At 45.5% G+C, this 18,968-nt stretch overlaps 1 protein-coding gene across 1 annotated transcript in view; it reads left to right on the forward strand.

Annotated features, from left to right (window-relative positions):
• Positions 1–12,725: 12,725 nt before the first annotated feature.
• The window catches only part of PCP4 (Purkinje cell protein 4), a 60,909-nt gene continuing 54,666 nt past the window's right edge, over positions 12,726–18,968 (forward strand). Inside the window, exon 1 of the mRNA XM_090277478.1 lies at positions 12,726–12,829. Within this exon, the coding sequence (XP_090133604.1) occupies positions 12,821–12,829 (9 nt within the window). The 5' untranslated portion in view covers positions 12,726–12,820. The remainder of the gene's footprint in view (positions 12,830–18,968) is intronic.

Consider the following 18,968-nt stretch of genomic DNA (forward strand, 5'->3'; position numbering starts at 1 on the left):
TTGTAGTATATAAATTTTAGTATTGTGGGTAACAGCAGCTAACTCTCCTGTTTCACTGGTATTTTTATTTCCGGATCACTTGGGGATTATCACGTAGACATTGTCTGAAATGCAAGGCTCGTTTCCTCTCCCGTGACCCGCGGTTGCCTTCTGCCGGATGCTTTTGTGATCACGGACTGACCCTGTAGCACTTTTGGATCCTACAGATCCTCTGTAGCCCTGAATGGATGTTTCCTTTCATACCAATGAGTCCAGGGCTGTAAGCACTTGCTGCTGTGAAGTCCCGCACGTAAAACGTGGAACCATACTGCTAGTCTTTTACAAACAAGCCTTTGGGGACACTAACTATGAGACTTTGGGCAAAGTACTAACACTTCTGAACTGCAGGTTCCTGAGCTGAGAAAATAAGGTTAATAAAATTCCCTACTTCATTTGGTTTCATGAACACTAACAGAAATAAGGTTCCTAAAGGATTCTATAATTCTATAGGAAGGCTCATCAGGGGCAGAAACCACGACAGTTTTTTCCCCAGATAAGAGTTAATATGAAAACGGATCATGAGGTATAAAGCTGTTGACTAGTTGACGAAAGGGGCAAAAAGAGACTCTAAGGTGTCCCAGAGGTAGCAATGGCAGGGAGCAGGTACCAGCCCCGAGGCTGGGGGAACAGAGGGTAGCATTGGGCAGGAGCTTAGAGGAAGGGCCTCATCCCAAGGGGCTGAATGAAGTTCAGAGCTCTGAGGAGGGGGTGCAGCTTGACTGGGGCTGGTGTCTCTGGGGGAGGGTGCCATGAGGGCGGCTCTGAGAATGTGGGAGAAACCACACACTGGATCCGGCTGGGTGGGAGCAGCTCCGCTGAGGTGCAGAAGTGCTGCCATCAATGGCAACAGAAAATAAGCAGGAAGCAAGATGGCAACAAGACGAAGCCAGAAAGAAATAGGAAGAAGCAAGAAGGAAATAGAAAGGAGCAGGAAGGAAACAGGAAGGAGCAGGAGGGAAATAGGAAGGAGCAGGAGGGAAATAGGAAGGAGAAAAAAGGAAAGAGGAAGAAGCATGCCTCTCCGCCCTCCACCCTTGCAGAATCCCTGCCGTGTTTTCTCCTGGCTGGTTCTGGGAGGGAGTGGCCGTCCAGCCTCACATATTTGCAGAATCCCAGACGCGGGATTATAGAGCAGAGGCACAGGATGAAGGATCTACTAATTCCATCAGCTCTCTGATTAGTTTCTATGAAACGAATAGGTTCCTGCTTTTCTTGCATGCTTGGTAAGTGTGGGGTGCCAGGCATTATGAACGCCATACTTTCCGGTGCTCGACTCTATTGCATTTCTTTATAGGATGTTGGATTATTTTTCTGGCATGTAATTAAGAAAACTGTGGATCAGCGTGAGTCCTTTGAGGCTTGCTGTTAGGCTTGGCGATGGTGACCCAGGGGCAGCTTTTATTCTGGGACTAATTTAACCCTCCTGCTAAGGGGCAGCCTAATGAGGTCTCTACCCAGCGCCTGTGTATTTCAAAGTCCCTCCACTGGGGCTGGTGGGAGCGGGAATGATTTCCAATTCCAGGGGACCTACAGGAGTTTCTCAGGGGCTCGTTTCCCAGCATTGGAAAGTTTCCTCCACTTTGGCTTCGGGGAGTATTTTTTTTGCATAAATCAGTATTCAGTCCAACCTTCGAGGGAACCCTCTGCAGAGCCCTGCAGCTGTCTCCCTGTGGCAGCCTCCTCTTTGCTAATCAATCCTGCAAATAAACCTTAGCCTCCCCTGTACCCCCTGATCAAGGCCATGCCCTCACTGTGTTTTTCCAGACTTATGTGCTACACCCACTCCCGCCCCCTATCATAGCTCTGCGGACATACAATGAGACTCTTGGCCCAAGGCGATGTTATGCAATACCCCAAGTCAGTGAATCAAACATTTTAAGCCCCCTGAATAGTGTGGTCTTGGAATTGGCTTGATAGAAGCCTGTGGGCAGCAAAGGAAGCTCCCACCAGAATATATTCCAGTCCAGTGAAAAGGTGAACTCCTGTTCCTTCCAGAGTGAAAGAGGTCTAAATACATCAACTTGCAGCTGAAGGGCTGGTTGATCTCCTGGAGGGATGGTGTCATATCAGAGGCTTACACCTCAGACCCTCCTCCCTAATGATGGAGGAAGGGGGCACACTTGTCAGATCAGTGTCCATTTTCCATGTACCCGAGGCCAGGCTAAGCCCCTCTAGCAGAGATAGCTCATCTGGCCCAGCAGTTACAAATGGGCTGCTATTTGGTTCACTTTGAACTAATCTCCTGACATCTTCCAGGGTTTGACTGGCTTTTGTACAGACTAGACTGGTAGATGCAGTGAAGAGAAGTTGGGACTGCCCCCATCCCCTGCAGCATCCTTTAGCTATTTAAGAGTGGCACAAATTCTGTCATTTCACTGGAATGTGATATTGTTTTTATTATCACTGTGGCTGAGGTGGGGGCATTTTCAGAGCTCCTGCTTGGTCTTCCCCACTGTGAGGACTCTATGCCCCAGGCCATGCATCCAACGTGGAGATTCTAAATGACCAAATATGTCTATTTCCAGTGGACCCACTGTGTGTCAGACCTGTTTCAGGACTCTATTGATACTCAGCTCCCATGTGCCTTTAGTCTAACAGAGCAGCGGATACTCTGAGTCCACAGTTTTTACGGGGACCCTGTATTTAATTATCTTTTAAATTTTGGGGTATTTCTTTTTTATTGTACATTTACTCAAGAAAATGCTCATTGGTCATTTTGAAGAATAACTAAGAAAACTACTGCACACAGTGACCACAATGTTGGTGGGTTCTTTTTCATGGGGACCTGTCCCCATTCACTCATTTGTGTCTGAGTCTGAAAACTGGCTCAGGTTGAAACCTGGGCAAGAAATGCTGACTTTTTTAATGGCAATGGCTGCTCTCAGTCTCTTGATTATCCATCTTCAATGTTGTACAGATTTATATAGCTCCTTGTATATAGATGTGTATGTCTAGATTAGGGTTTCTCAACCTCAACACTCTTGACATTTTTGCCAAATGATTCTTTGTTGTGGAAAACTGTTCAGAGTATTGTAGAAAATTTAGTGGATCCCTTGTCTCTGCAGATTAGATATTAGTAAGACACTTCTTACCCCAAGTAGACACAATAAGAAATATCTCCTTTTAGTTTTGACTCCAGAAAGTGCCTCCAGACGTTGCCAATGTTACCTGGTTATGCAGGTCCCCTGGCTCTTTCTTTGGAACCACTAATCTAGACTGAGCAATGACCTTGTTGGCTGCCCCTTTCTCTTGCCTCTGTGGCTGCCCTCAGACCTTTCCACTCATTATGATTGTTGCACCCACCTTGCTTTTGATGGTTCAGTGTTGCCACTTGGACTATTTTTTCTGTATCCTTCCACCCCATTGTTATCAGGAAGCCTGTTTCTGCACTGACTTTCTCTACCGTCAGTTCTGGCCTGAAGAGAATAGATACCACTCAGCTACTCAGTGATGCTGCAGCCCCATCTCTAGCTCACTCCTTCTTGCTTTGGGGAAGGAAACGCCCACATTGCATTGTTGCATACCTACCTGGCTTATTCTGCCCCTGCTCTGGCTGTGTCAGGTCTCACCTGGAAGCTGACTAGAAGGTGCAGGTTAGAGTGCAGGGTGAAACCGGGGTGCCCTGCCCTCACACCGTGTGGAAGTGAAGGAGTGGGGTGGGGCAGAGGGAACATTTGGGCTGTAATCAGGCAAAACAAATGTCTCAGCTGATCCAGCAGGAATCTTTGGAGTTGGCATGGAGGACCCTGTAGGGTTGTTTCAAGTTGGGACAAGGGGGCCAGGCCTCAGACGGGGACCTGAATGAATTGGGGGCTGATGAGTCCCCTGAGTGGCATGTTGAGTTTGGGCAAGGCAGGTTCTTTTGACTGAAAGTAGCCTTCCCCGGGGGGAATGAGGCGAGAGCTGTGTCCATCACCGGCACTCAGCAGCTGGGGGCAAGCACCTCAGTCAGGGAGGATGGGGGCTGGGGGATCCCTATCATGTCCCGTACAGAGAGAACCTCAGCCACGGTCAGGATGTCCAAGTCCGCTTCAGCCGCCATTACAAAGTCCCGCAGGCAGGGGCTTAAACAACAGAAATGTGGTCCTCACAGTCTGGAGGCTGGAGTTCCAAGATCAAGGTGCCGGCAGGGCTGGTTTCTCCTTGGCTTGTAGATGGTCGTCCCCTCCCTATGTTTTCACACATTTTTTTCCCTCTGTGCACACTTCCGCCTGGTGTCTCTTCCTTTTCTTAGAAGGGTGCCAGTTTTATTGTATTAGGGTCCCACTGTTACGACCTCATTCAACTTTAATAATCTCATTGAAGGCCCTGTTTCCAAATACAGTCTCACTGGGGGCCAGGTCTTCAAAGTGTGAATTTGGGGGAGACACAATTCATCCTGTAACACCAAACAAGTGGACTGGCTCTCCAGAATCACTGACTTGAAATCTGGGGAACAGCTGCTGGAGAGTGAATTGGTGGAGTTCACCTGCGTAGGAAGTGAGCATGGGAAAAGTAATTAAGGACTCAAAGCCCAGTTCCGACCGCTGTCGCAGCTGCTGAGATTGCACCCCCGTCGGCAGGCCCACCACGTGGCCTTCAGCGCTGGGCCCAGGGTAGGGGCCCTGACCTTTCCGTCTCAGACAGAGCTGCAAAGAGCGACGGGCTGGCTCTGCACGCGATCCAGGCGGTCCTTCCCCTGAGGACAGGCTTGGGCACTTAATTGGGCTAAAAGGGGTGGCGGGTTATAAGATGACCTTTTCATCCATAAACAGAGCAATTTAAACCTTAAAAATAGCAGCAGCTTCAGGTAAGACCGCATCCCTTGAAATGGGAAGATGGGACAAGACAGAGGTCCACAGAGACAGGACAGAAGGCTTGACCTGTTCCTCTCTGTCATTCCTTTTCTCTCTTACTGGCTTTATTTATTTATTTATTTATTTAAAAAGATTGTCTTCAGTGGGCCCTTCAAATTGCTTTTCTAAACAAGTTCCCAGGCAAGATCGCTCTTTGCGAACCACCGATGTAGTTCTTCTTAGCAGCATTTTCAGCCAGGGGTGTGAAAACCTTTTGATGCAGGTTAGACAAAGAAAACAAGATCAAAGCATTTTGGATTCAATGAAGTACGGTGTAAAATTATTTTCTCATAAAATTTGTAATTACAGTTAAACATGTAAATAACTAAGGCATGAGAACATACCACACAGCTTTGCTATTAAAAAAAATATTGTTGTAGTCTGGATTTATTTTTCCTTTATAACCTATTTTAACAATTTTGTACGTATTCTTTCATTTCCCCTCCCATATTCACGATATCTATAGTGATGTATGTTTAAAGATGTATTGTTTTTCTTATAAAAACTGAAATGATAATATAAACATTTTTCGGCATCTTCAAAACAAAACAAAACAAAACAAAACAGAGAGACCTCACTGAGTGTCCAGGTGGAATGGTGAGGTTGTGTATGAAAAGAAAACACAAGTTATTTTAGGTAAGAGAGGGGGACAGAGCGGGGAAAAGGAGCGAGAAAGGCAGAGAGCGGGAAAGCAGTCAGTGCTCACGGATGACACATTTTCAATACCTTTAAAAAATTATGACATATACACAGTGAGTGTCCGAGTGGCTGGTCAGGGGCGCCCGCTAGAGCACAGAGGGCCGGGGAGAACGCCGTGTTGTGGGGTGGGGTGGGGTGGGGAGATGAAGTGGCAGTTGTGTGGTATTATTTGCTAAAATGTTGGAAGACCATGGTCTGATATTCCTATTAATCTATTTTTCCTTAAAAAAGGCAATAAAACACATTCATCTAGGCTTCATAATTTGGTTTGCCAGAATTTTTAAAAACCTTTTTAAAAGTTGGCTTAAAATCTGACAGCACAGAGATTTTTGAAATATCCTTTTTTCTCATTTTCAAAAGAGAAAATTCTTAACATGTTGGCTTTAGAAAGCGAGTCTAATTTTATAGAGAAAAGAGTTTTCTTTCGTCGGCAGCCGTCCGTCTCGAGAGACGATGGTGTAGCTTCTCAAGAGTCTATCTGCACCACCGAGAATGGCTGTGCAGTCCGACTCGGGAGTGACATGGTATCTGTCCCCTCCTGTGTTGAATCGACATCTTGCGATGACGCTGAAGCTACAGAGCCTGGGCAGGGTAATATGGAGGGTCTGCTGTTGCCCATGCAGCAGACCCCCCCTCTCTTCGCAGCTGAAGGGTCCAAGGGAAAGACGGAGTCGATACAGCTTGGCTTCAGGTGCGCCGCAGGAGTTGCCGGTGTTGACTACAACGTCAAACCGCCTTAGGGACTCCGGCTCCGGATTTTCTGTCGGGGTTTACTCCCTTAGCCTTTCCCCTGAAGAGGTATGCCGCAAGGCAGCGGAGGTTTTTTGGAGTCAGAGTTTTCCTTCTCTGATGTGCCCTGACTGGAAGATCGAACCAGCGACACTTAGCTCGCAGGCCGACGCCTGCGAGTTTTCTTTATACAGCAGTATTCACACTCAGTAACGGATAGATTACGTACTTGTTGGAAAGTGGTCTTGGAGCTGACTTGGCGCTGCGCTCTGAGCCAGGGACTGGTGACGGAGGAGGGAGCAGGGTGGGGTGGCCTCCCCCTCTTCAAGAGACTTAAGTCAAGGAGGCGAGAGGCAAGATTTGTGTAAACCACCACGCACATGAATGAATCATTGCAATAAATATATGTTTGTAGAATTATGTTGCATTTCCTCATCTTCCTCATCTGTAGTGGCAATGGGGGTGACCTCTTGGCTCTGGGCCATGTGATACCCAGAGGGTGGCAGAGGGCTGGGCTCTGTAGGAAGGATTAAAATTCAAAGCAGCAGGAAATGAGCTGGTGGATCAAAGACAGAAGCCTACTGGGTCCACCCATTAGGTGCTGAGACTCAGGGGTGGGGGCTGCATAGACACCCAGGGACTTACAGTTGGCTTCTGCTTGGGGAGCAGTGAAGGAAGAAGGGAGGGAGGAGACCAGCCTTCATTCTAGGAGGATGAGTGTGTTCTCTCTTCATCTGGAAGCTCAGAGATTAAGACTTAGTGGTACATGAAGAGGTAGAGAAGCAAAGATGGGAAAATGAATCAGGGCATGATTTTTTATAGCCCCCAATCACTTCTGAGAGTGTATTTTTCCTGTTCTCACACATGTTATAAGTCTGATGAAAAGCCCCAGGCTATCCATATATAGTGTCCCTAAAGTAATCCTGGAGGGAGACTTTGAAAGATGGCCTGGTCCCACTCAGCACCTTCAGGCAGGAAGGATCACAGTTCCAAGAAGATGAAAATAATCTACCTACACTATAGATTTTTTCATAAATTACAGAACCACATGTCTGTATTTTAATGCAGCAAGGTCGAAGCATTCCCCAAGATCTAATATACAAAGCCGTAGATCTAATTCTCTGGAAGTCCCTTCAAAATTTATTTCCCAGCTCAATATATTTTGTGTATATATTTTTGCTTAGGTTGGCAGATGTGAGGTTTTAATATTTCTGCCTTACCAGCAGAGGAAATGAGACATTGAGGAATGGAGAGACTGCCAAGTTCACATGGAAAACTATTGCTCATGTCAAGGATGACGAGTCTAAGCTCCAGTTTGTGACTCCATCTACCATATAATATGGTGTTTGCTTGATGTGAAGAAAGTCATCATGGGGATGTGCTGAGGCTGCTCCAGTAAGATTGGTACCTAGAGGCGTCAACAATGATAACGCAGATCCTAAAAGGAGGTCAGGAGAGGAGGCAGGAGGCAGGAGGCCGGAGGGAGGGAGCCTGGGAAGTTTGGAAGGAGTGAGATGTGTGTGTGTGTCGGTGCTGTCACTGCTTTAAGCAATGATTCTCAAACTTGACAGCCAGTCAGACTTACATGGAAAGGTTTAAAGACCACTCAGTTACCAGCCTTGTCCCTTGGGATTCCGAGATAAGGACCAGGAAGTCTTTGCGATCCTTGGTCTGATGACTGGTCAGCTTGGGGCAACACTGACCCAAGGTTATGGATGGGGCTGGCAATTGGGGTCTGAGGGCCCACCTGTTGGGCCATGATGAATGGAGCATTCAGTGACAGTGAGTGTCCACGGAACCATGTGGGGAACACACTCACATGTTTCATGCGTGACCTGTGGGCACCGATTTCCCACGGGCAGCCTGGTTCTCCCTTTGTGGCCATGTGCTTTGTGTTCTCTAAAACCAGCATGACTCCACTCTCATGAACAGGAGATCAAGATGTCCTGGAGAAACGAAAAGGGTCGCATTGAATGCCACCTGGAAACCTGATCAAATTCCCCTTAAGATCCTTCTACTCTTTCCCTGAAAGTCTCTCCCAGGTGCTTACTACATCACCTGTATTGTCTGCTTGGGCTGCCATAACAAAGTCCCACAGGCTGTGTGACTTAACCGACAGATATTTATTTTCTCACAGTTCTAGAATTTGAAAGCTGAGAATCTGAGATCAGGGTTGATTTCTCCAGAGGCCTCTCTTCTTGGTCTATAGATGGCCATCTTCTGCCTGTGTCTTCACATGGTCTTCCCTCTGTAATGGGTCTGTGTCTAAATTTTCTCTGTGAGGTCATAGGGTGGGGTTAGGGACTCCACCATATGACCTCATTTTACCTTAATTACATCTTTCAAGACCCTGTCTTCAAACACAGTAACATTCTGAGATCCTGGGAATTAGAAACTGCCATATTGTGGGCTTGATTGCAGACCACCACAATAAAGTGAATATCACAACAAAGTGAGTCACATTGTTTTTTTGGTTTCCCAGTGCATATAAAAGTTATGTTATACTATACTATAGTCTATTAAGTGTGCAATAGCATTATGTCTAAAAAAACATGTAGTCTATTAAGTATGCAGTAAATAGCATTATGTCTAAAAAACACCTACCTTAATTAAAAAATACTTCATTGATAAAAAATGCTGACCATTATCTGAGTCTTCAGTGAACCCTAATCTTTTTGTTGGTATAGGGTCTTGCCTCCTCGTTGATCAAAACACAATATCTGTGAAATGCACTAAGACGAGGTAGGCCTGTATAGGAATTTTGGGGGATACGACTCAGCCTATGATGCCATCCATCCTCTCTTCCATAGACCTTATAACCCCCTGGTTTGTCCCAAACACTCAGACACTCTACTCAGCCAAGCCATGGCCCAGTCTGGGCACCTCCACCCCTGTCCCCACCCCTGGAAACTCTAGTAACTGTTCACCGCTTCCCAAAGCCCAAGCTGTTGCAAACCGATACGTGCGTCTGTGTTATGAGAAAGTTCATGTCTGCACAAGAGCCAGACCAGCAGAGCCCAGGCTGATTCTTTGTCCTGTCTGCTTGCCCCCTCTGCCAGACCACAGCCTGCAGAACCCCACCCGGGGCCCTGTGAGTGTTGCCGCTGGGAGATCTCATCCTTTGCCTCCAAGCCCCCAACCAGATGTGTCCCTGGGGAGGATGTGGTCTGCTGCCATGCAGAAATCCAGCCCTGCTCCCCTTCCTCTTGGACATCTGCAGACCCTCCCTTCCCTTCCCCCATTTCTAACCATCTGGGGAGTCATGAGGGCACTGTGCCTGTGCCCCCCAAGTGTGAACTTGGGGGCAGAGAGGGAAGGGGGCGAATGGTTAAGGAAGATGCTGTCAGGATGTGCTGGCCAGCAGATCCTTCGTTCGTTTGCAAATGATTCATGCGATCAGGATACCTAAGTATATATAGATAGGTATAAGTATGTGTACATATAGTCCATTTCTGTCGCTCTGTGAAATGTGAGTTATTATAACAAATGTACCAACCTTCCCATTGGAAGGGGCCCGGCTATGGACAAATGTCTACGTAAAGTGGCTATAAATGAAGAAGATTGGCTCACACAAGCCGTAGAGACGTGTGTTTCCTGCTGCCTCCTGCTCGTGTTCACTCATGTTTAAGCAGCACAGACGGGGGCTCCTGGTCTTGGCTTCTGCGGGCAGCCTGTGCTCGCTGGTGCCCATCTGGGGACATGTGGGCTTTCTGTCACTCACTGAGGTGGCCCTGAAGAATGTGGTTGTACCGGTGGGGACTGGGACTGGAGGACTGTCGGTCAAGGAGAGGAGGCCATAGTGAGTGGGGCTGAGTTAGGCTGAGAAGGGGACTCACCTAAGGTGAGGTGTGGTGCCCTGCCCTTTGCAGGGATGTGGGGGGGCATGTGAGGGGAGAAGGTGTCAGCCAGATCCATGAACTCCCACCCCAGGACTGGCCAGGTAACAGCACACATATGTTCCTTGAGTCCCCCTTCCTGCCACCCCCATTCTCAAAGCCCTTTTCTCGAGTGCTCAGCCACATTGAGAAGCAGCTGCTGCTCCGCATCCCAGGAACAAAGAAGGACCCACGGCAATAACCCACACTGGCGGAAGTTTGAAGTATCACATCAAGTGCGCTCCCTGTAGCTTGTATCAATCTGTCCTGGCTCCATCTTGAAACCTGCTTTCCTGCTAGAAAGCTCTCAACAAGGAACATATTCACGGTCTCTTCTTTGATAAGGCCCCAAAGGGCTCCCATTCTCTATTCCCAGCCCTTTAATTCTTTGGTATGAAGCTCATCCACCCTGTCCTAGGAACCGGAGGGCTTCCAGCAGGACTCATCACTTCCTGCTTCCTGCTCCAAACTCGGGGAGTAGCTTTCGTGCGTCCGGCTGGTCAGTTGGAAGAGTAGGTGACTCAACTATTCACAGGTCCCACTAGGGCATTTCTATGTCAAGGTGGCTGCAAGGCGGAGATCCTGTGACTCTCCCTGGAGCAGTGACCGTAGGCTGCTCCCTGGCAGTGAGGAAGGAAAGTAAGGAAAGAGCCCAGAGAGAATGAGAATCGCCACGATTGTCGGGGTGGAGAGGCGGGGTGGCCACTGGCAAGAGAGAGCCTGTAGAGGGAAAGCGTGGTCGTGGGATGAAAACCCCACAGGGTTTGAGGTGAGAGGGGGAGGAGCCCACAGAGGTGGGAGTTCAAGGGCGTGGCTGCCATGGCCTAGAGAGGCCAGCGGAGAACAGCCAGAGACAGGCTATGCTTGGGACCAAGTCCATATGGAGCTGTGGCCTGAGTCTCTCCACAGTGGGGCGATAACTGTGGCCCTAGGAGGCACCTGAGGATTGTCCAGCTTCTCATTCATTTATCTACATGAGATGTTTGGGAGCCGTCACTTGGCTGTGCCTGTACCCCCAGCAGTCCTTGGCACCTCACCATTTGGGGTGTTTGCCATGACATGGCGTCATTGTTATTGCGCCGAGGCTCTGCTGGAATCTGAGACCAGCTGAAGTTGGCAAGTGGCAGGGGTCACCCTGACCAGTGATGGGCCAAGGAGACGGGCAGCCACCTGCATCGCAGTTCTGCGCAGTGGCCACATTCCCCAGTCTGTGGCATCTGCCTTGTGAAAGTCAAGTGTCTAGTTGAATGCCAGGAAGACTCTTCAGGGCCTCACGAGGTCAAGACTGGGCAAGAAGACTACATCTCTTCATAGGGATGCTGGGCAAGTTGAGGCTATCAGACCTTCAGCAGATTCCAGAGTCAAAGCGGAGTCTTCCCATTGCTGCCAAAATTAGGAGCCACAGATAAAGTCAGGGGTGCTCCTTGCCTCTCTTGTCACATCGTGACTCTCCAAGTCCATGTGCCAGTCCTGCTCATATCCTCCAACCAGGGATGAAGGAGATGTCTGGAGTGTGGGCAGGCTGGAAAATTTGGGGTCAGGGAGAAAGGGTGAAACTACTCAACTCTAATGGCTGAGATTTGTGCCACAGAGGGCGGGGGGCGGGGGAGGGGGATGCAGGTACCCGGAAAACAAGGAGGGACGAGGCAGAGCACACACTAGTGCTTCAACACTGCCCTGCCTTCGAAAAACAACCTTTCTAATAGCACAACATGGAAGCAACCCAAGCGGCCATCTATAGATGAGTGGGGGAAAAAGCTGTGGTACATATATACAAAGGAATACTACTTGGCCATGAAGAAGGGTGAAACCTTACCCTTTGTGACTGCACAGGTGGACCTGGAAGGAATTATGCTGAGTGAAACAGGTCAGTCAGAGAAAGACACATTCCAAATGATTTTACTCATGTGTGGACTCTAAAGCACAAAATGAATGAAGAACTAAAGCAAGAAAAGACTCATAGATACAGACGACAGACTGATGGTCACCAGAGGGGAGGGGTAGTTGGGGGCTGAGTGAAAAAGGGATTGAGGAGTATGCGTTGGTAGTTATAAAATAGCTATAAGATGTGAAATTCAGAATATGGTCAATACTATTGTAATAACTATGGATGGAGCCAGGTGGGTACCAGAGTTCCTGGAGGAGCACTTTGTAAATTATATAAATGTCTAATCATTGTGCTGCACACCTGAAACTAAAACAATATTGAATGTCAACTAAAATCGAAAAAGAAAATTATAAGAAAAACTACCACCTTCTTTCCACTGACATTGACAAGTGTGTTTTTTATGTGTTGACATCCTGTGTACCCCTTAAATTAATGAACAGTGGCGAACCTGTCACAATCTTTGTGCTGCTGACTTCGACTTTTAAAAAATAATCGGTCATTTCCTTCTCTCCCTCACAGAATCTGGAGCAGCGACCCGCTGTGTGTTCCTTCTTTGCTCCACTAGGTGGCCCTTTGTGCTCTCAGATATCTGCCAGGCGTTCAGACAGGTGAAGGCATCCCATTGGCTCACGAGAGGCATGATGCCACCGGGCAGCCCTTTTTAAGAGGAAAGCCAGGACCGGTGGAATAGCGACCCCTGAGCGGCGTGTGCTCTCCGTGCTGAGCAGCAGGACCAGAGCTGTGGTTAAGGCACCATGAGTGAGGTGAGTGGTATTTCTCCGGAGGAGGGAAACCCCGGGCGGGGAAGGGGGGCGAGGGGAGAGGGGACCTCAGTTATCGCAGAAAAGGTTCAGCCCTGGAACTATCTGCTTTGAGGACCAACACTATTTATAGCTTGCTTTGCCGGGCAAGTGCAGAAACCGGTGAGGTTTGCAACTTTTAAAATTTGCCTTAGAAAGAGAAAGGGATGCCTCGTGTGCTTCCCATGAAATTGTGACTTTGGAAAGTGCTATGGGTTTTAGCCCTCAGAAGAGAAAGCTGATTGTTTGGGTGTCTCATGAAGGTTTGTGAAACACTTACTCTGTGTGCTTGCTGGAGGGGACACCCCTCGGAAAGCTAGTAGGCAGGCGAGGTGGGGCGAGCCAGCGTCTCGGGAAGAGCAGTGGGGATCGCGGGGAAGCGCAGGCTGTGCAGATGACATGTGCCGTCACTCAAGAGTCCCAGGGAAGGCAACGCAGCTCGGGCAGCCCGGGAACAATCTGTGTGTCCGTGTGACCAGGTCTGTGGCCCTAAGACGGGAGAGACTTGGCAGAAGTGGAGTGACAATTTCAAATGGAAAGTCATCCCTCTGAGTGTGTTTATACAGAATCTGTTTCGTAGGAGCACACTGATAGCTTGTTTATTTTTTCTTTTTGTTTTTATTTTTTGGAGCTCATGTTCTCTTTCTTTCTTTCTTTCAAATGGGGCAGATTTGGGTCATGCATCACTTCCCCCTAATTTTTTTTTTTTTTTTTTTTTTTTTTTAAAGTATATTTTATTGATTATGTTGTTACAGTAGTTCCAATTTTTTCCCCTTTACTCCCCTCCACCCAGTATCTCCCTCCCCCAGCATCCCCCCCCAAGTCCATACCCATGGTTCGTAAAAAATAACTATCCCTCCCTCTCAGATATTAAGACCCTTTGTAATCTTGTAAAGGACAATGGGCGAAGGTCTCAAGCTCCTCTAGCTGCTTCAAGCTGGACATGGTCGTCGTCCTACCTACCCTTGGGTCCAGAAATCCCTAATAACAGTGGGGGTGTGGAGGGGAGGGTGGCCTTCCCACATGGGGAAGGATTGTGCAGACTCCAGGTCAGTTGGCTGTCTCCAGACAACGGCGTGCTTGGTTTAGCAGGCTGGCATCCTTGTTGTGTTCTGGGGGCAACAGATTTGGCAAAAAGGGTTAAAAAGCATCATTCAATCCATAACTACTAGGTGGCAAAAGGCAGGGATTAATTTTTCAATGTTCCACATTAGGAGAAAAAAAAAAAAAAAAAAAAAAAAAAAGGGCTTCTTTGGAGGAAGGTGTGCTAGGCACATCTCTCCTGACCAAAACCCTTTTGCCCATTTTATTTAGTTTGGGCTGAGGGAAATAGTTTATGTTTCCCCCCTCTCAGACCTCTGGGCCCTTTCTGTCCAAGCCATTAGGATAGAAAAGAGAATTCAGTTTTAAAGTGAAGCCCACAGACCACCCCATTCTTCACCAACTCAGCCATTTAGTTCAGCCAAACTGTTGAGTCTCCGGAGGCAGCGCTGCAGAGAGGATTAAGTGAGGCTTATGCGTACAGACAATCACTCAGGTAATGCGGTCATAGGCTTATGCCCTTTGAAAACAGAAAACACATGTTAATTTATGTAACATAACCAACAAAAAAGTCTCTAAATCTGTAAGACTGTCTTATTGGGAAGACATACAGTTGCAAGGCACTTGACATTCTACTTGCCTGCAAATTGAATCTCTTTGGTGATATCACAGATATGGTTTAATTTTCAAGTGAAACCATTTTTTAAATGAGAAGAAACTTTTAAGACGGTTAGCTGCCCTACTTTACAGTCTGCCACTGATCATTGTGATTTTCCTTGAATACTGATTTTTCTCCCTAAGATTACTCTCCTTGTCTTTAAAGGGACTACATTAAGTCCATTTTTAATTTATCCTGTTCATTTGCATAAGCATAACAAGAGCAGCAAATGATCACTTATGATCTTTAGTTCTGTTTTGCTGGAACTTACCCAAGGAACATTTAGGGTGGCCCTCAGTCTGCTCTTCAGTGCACAGAAGCTGGGCCACATACCTGGCATTCATCCTTGCCTGTACACACCTGTCCTTTCCAAGTCTTTCTGGTTTTCCATTGTGCCTTAAGGTCCCTTCTAGCCATCTTTCAGGAAAACAACCTTCGTTCCTTCCCTGGAGAGATTGCTGTGGACCGCACAACCAACCATGGCAGCAGGCCTTTTATTTCGCGGGCTTTTATTACCTTTGAAAGTCATTCCCAGTTCCTTAGGGCTTTTTGGTAACAACATGAGCCCAAGCATGTCTCCTTTAGGCTTGACATTCCAGTCAAAGGCTTGTTCAGAAAAAGGAACCTCTATTAACAACTGGTCTTATTAGGTCTATGCAAAGAAACTTAAGTCATTACTTACTTGTTTAGAATGCCAAACTCTGGAGAGATCAAATAGGGAGAAAAATATACAACGTGAAGGAAAATCTTTGTCCTAATATTCACTGAACTGGCATTTCCATTCTTCATATTTTCATTTTCCCCCACTAAAAAAAATTTTTTTGTTTGTTTTTCCATTACAGTTGTCTCACTTTTTTTTTTTTCCCCTCTTGCTTCCCTGTATCCTGCCCCTCCCTTCCCCCACATTCAGTCCCCACTCAGTTGCCCATGTCTGTGGGTCATTTATACATGTTCTTTGATTTTACACTTCCCCTTCTTACCCCCTTTTCTCCCTCCCCCCTCCCCCCTTGTTACTGTTAGTCTACTCCTTGTTTACATACCTCTGGTTCAATTTTGCTCATTTGTTTGTGTTGTTCATTAGTTTCCTGTAATAGGTGACAGCATAACGTATTTTTCTTTCGTTGCCTGGCTTATTTCGCTAAGCATAATTCTCTCTAGTTCCATCCATGTTGTTGCAAATGGTAGAAGTTCCTTCTTTCTTTCTGCTACATAGAACTCCATTGTGTAAATGTACCACAGTTTTTTGATCCACTCATCTACAGATGGGCATTTAGGTTGTTTCCAGCACTTGGCTATTGTAAATAGTGCTGCTATGAACATTGGAGTGCATAGGTTCTTTTGGATTGGTGTTTCAGGATTTTTCGGATATAATCCCAGTAATGGAATTGCTGGTTCAAAAGGCAGTTCCATTTTTAGTTTTTTGAGGAAATTCCAAACTGTTTTCCATAGTGGCTGCACCAGTCTGCATTCCCACCAGCAATGCACCAGGGTTCCCGTTTCTCCGCATCCTCTCCAGCACAAGTTGTTTGTTGATTTGTTGATTATGGCCATTCTGACTGGTGTGAGGTGGTATCTCATTGTGGTTTTTATTTGCATCTCTCTGATGGCTAGTGATGTTGAGCATATTTTCATATGTCTATGGGCCCTCCGTATGTCTTCTTTGGAGAAGTGTTTGTTCAGGTCCTTTGCCCATTTTTTAATTGGGTTGTCTGTCTTCTTGGTGTTGAGTCGTATGAGTTCTTTATATATTTTGGAGATCAATCCCTTGTCTGAGATGTCATTGGCGAATATATTTTCCCATATGGTTGGTTTCCTTTTCATCTTGCTGATGTTTTCTTTAGCTGAGCAGAAACTTTTTAGTTTGATGTAGTCCCATTTGTTTATTCTTTCCTTTATTTCCCTTGCCTTAGGAGATATATCAGTGAAAATGTTGCTACGTGGGATATCTGAAATTTTCCTGCCTATTTTTTCCTCTAGGACTTTTATGGTATCACGGCTTACATTTAAGTCTTTGATCCATTTTGAGTTTATTCTGGTGTATGGTGTAAGTTGGTGGTCTAGTTTCATTTTTTTGCATGTCCCTGTCCAGTTCTCCCAACACCATTTGTTGAAGAGGCTCTTTTCACTCCATTTGATGTTCTTTCCCCCTTTGTCAAATATTAGTTGACCATATGAACCTGGGTTTATTTCTGGGCTCTCTATTCTGTTCCATTGATCTATATGTCTGTTTTTATGCCAGTACCAGACTGTTTTGATTACCGTGGCCTTGTAGTATAGTTTGATATCAGGTATTGTGATTCCTCCTACTGTGTTCTTCTTCCTCATAATTGCTGTGGCTATTCGGGCTCTTTTTTGGTTCCATATAAATTTTTGAAGTATTTGTTCTAGGTCTGTGAAATATGTTGCTGGTATTTTAATAGGGATTGCATTGAATCTATAAATTGCTTTGGGTAGTATGGACATTTTAATGATGTTGATTCTTCCCATCCATGAGCATGGTATATGCTTCCATTTATTTGTATCTTCTTTAATTTCTTTCTTCAATGTTATGTAGTTTTCTGAGTACAGGTCTTTTACCTCCTTGGTTAAGTTTATTCCTAGGTATTTTATTTTTCTTGTTGCTATGGTAAATTGAATTTTTCTTTCAGTTTCTATCTCTGAGTTTTTATTGTTGGTGTATAAAAATGCCTTTGATTTCTTAATATTGACTTTGTATCCTGCTATTTTGCCGAATTCACTTATTAGGTCGAGTAGTTTTTTTGTGGAATCTATAGGGTTTTCTATGTACACTATCATGTCATCTGCAAATAATGACAGTTTTACTTCCTCTTTTCCAATTTGGATGCCTTTTATTTCTCTTTCTTGTCTGATTGCGGTGGCTAGAACTTCCAAGACTATGTTGAATAGGAGTGGGGAGAGTGGACATCCTTGTCTTGTTCCTGATCTCAGGGGGAATGCTCTCAGTTTTTGCCCATTGAGTATGATGTTGGCTTCAGGTTTCTCATATATGGCCTTTATTATGTTGAGGTATGCTCCCTCTATTCCCATTTTGCTGAGAGTTTTTATCATAAATGGGTGTTGTACTTTATCAAATGCTTTTTCTGCATCTATTGATAATATCATGTGGTTTTTGTCTTTCATTTTGTTTATGTGGTGTATTACGTTTATTGATTTACGAATGTTAAACCATCCTTGCATCCCTGGGATGAATCCTACTTGATCGTGGTGTATGATCTTTCTAATGTGTTGCTGGATCCGGTTTGCCAATATTTTGTTGAGGATTTTAGCATCTATGTTCATCAGCGATATTGGCCTGTAGTTTTCTTTCTTTGTTGTGTCTTGACCTGGTTTTGGAATTAGGGTTATACTGGCTTCATAGAATGAGTTTGGCAGTCTTCCCTCTTCTTGTATCTTTTGGAATAGTCTGAGAAGGATAGGAGTTAGTTCTTTCCTAAACGTTTTGTAGAATTCACTTGTGAAGCCATCCGGTCCAGGGCTTTTGTGTGCTGGGAGTTTTTTGATTACTGCTTCAATTTCACTAGCTGTTATTGGTCTATTCAGACTTTCTGCTTCTTCTTGATTCAGTTTGGGAAGACTATAGGTTTCCAGGAATCTGTCCATTTCCTCTAGGTTGTCAAATTTCTTGCCATACAGTTGTTCATAATAATTTCTTATAATCCTTTGTATTTCTGTGGTATCAGTTGTGATTTCTCCTCTTTCATTTCTGATTTTATTTATTTGGGTCCTCTCTCTTTTTTTCTTGATGAGCCTGCTTAAAGGCTTGTCAATTTTGTTTATTTTTTCAAAGAACCAGCTCCTACTTTTGTTGATCTTTTGAATTGTTAGTTTAGACTCTATGTCATTTAATTCTGCTCTGATCTTGATGATTTCCTTCCTTCTACTTGATCTGGGCTTTGCTTGTTGTTCTTCCTCTAGATCTTGTAGCTGTAGGGTTAAATTTTTTATTAGATATTCCTCTAGCTTTTTTAGGTAGGCCTGTATTGCTATGAACTTTCCTCTTAGGACTGCTTTCGCTGTATCCCATAGGTTTTGGGTTGTTGTGTGTTCATTATCATTAGTTTCCAGAAACTTTTTGATTTCTTCCTTGATGTCATTGTTAACCCATTCATTATTTAATAGCATGTTATTCATTCTCCATGAGTTTGAATGTTTTTGAGTTTTTTCCTTGAGGTTGATTTCCAATTTTAAGGCATTGTGATCTGAGAAGATGCTTGATATAATTTCAATTTTCTTGAATTTGTTAAGGCTTGTTTTGTGTCCTACCATGTGGTCTATCTTTGAAAATGTTCCATGTGCACTTGAGAAGTATGTATATTTTGCTTCTTTGGGGTGAAAACTTCTATATATATCGACTAAGTCCATTTGATCTAGAGTGTTGTTCAG

This window comes from Furipterus horrens, unplaced genomic scaffold (genome assembly GCF_987537825.1).
Source record: "Furipterus horrens unplaced genomic scaffold, mFurHor1.1.pri manual_scaffold_1, whole genome shotgun sequence".
Taxonomy (NCBI): domain Eukaryota; kingdom Metazoa; phylum Chordata; class Mammalia; order Chiroptera; family Furipteridae; genus Furipterus; species Furipterus horrens.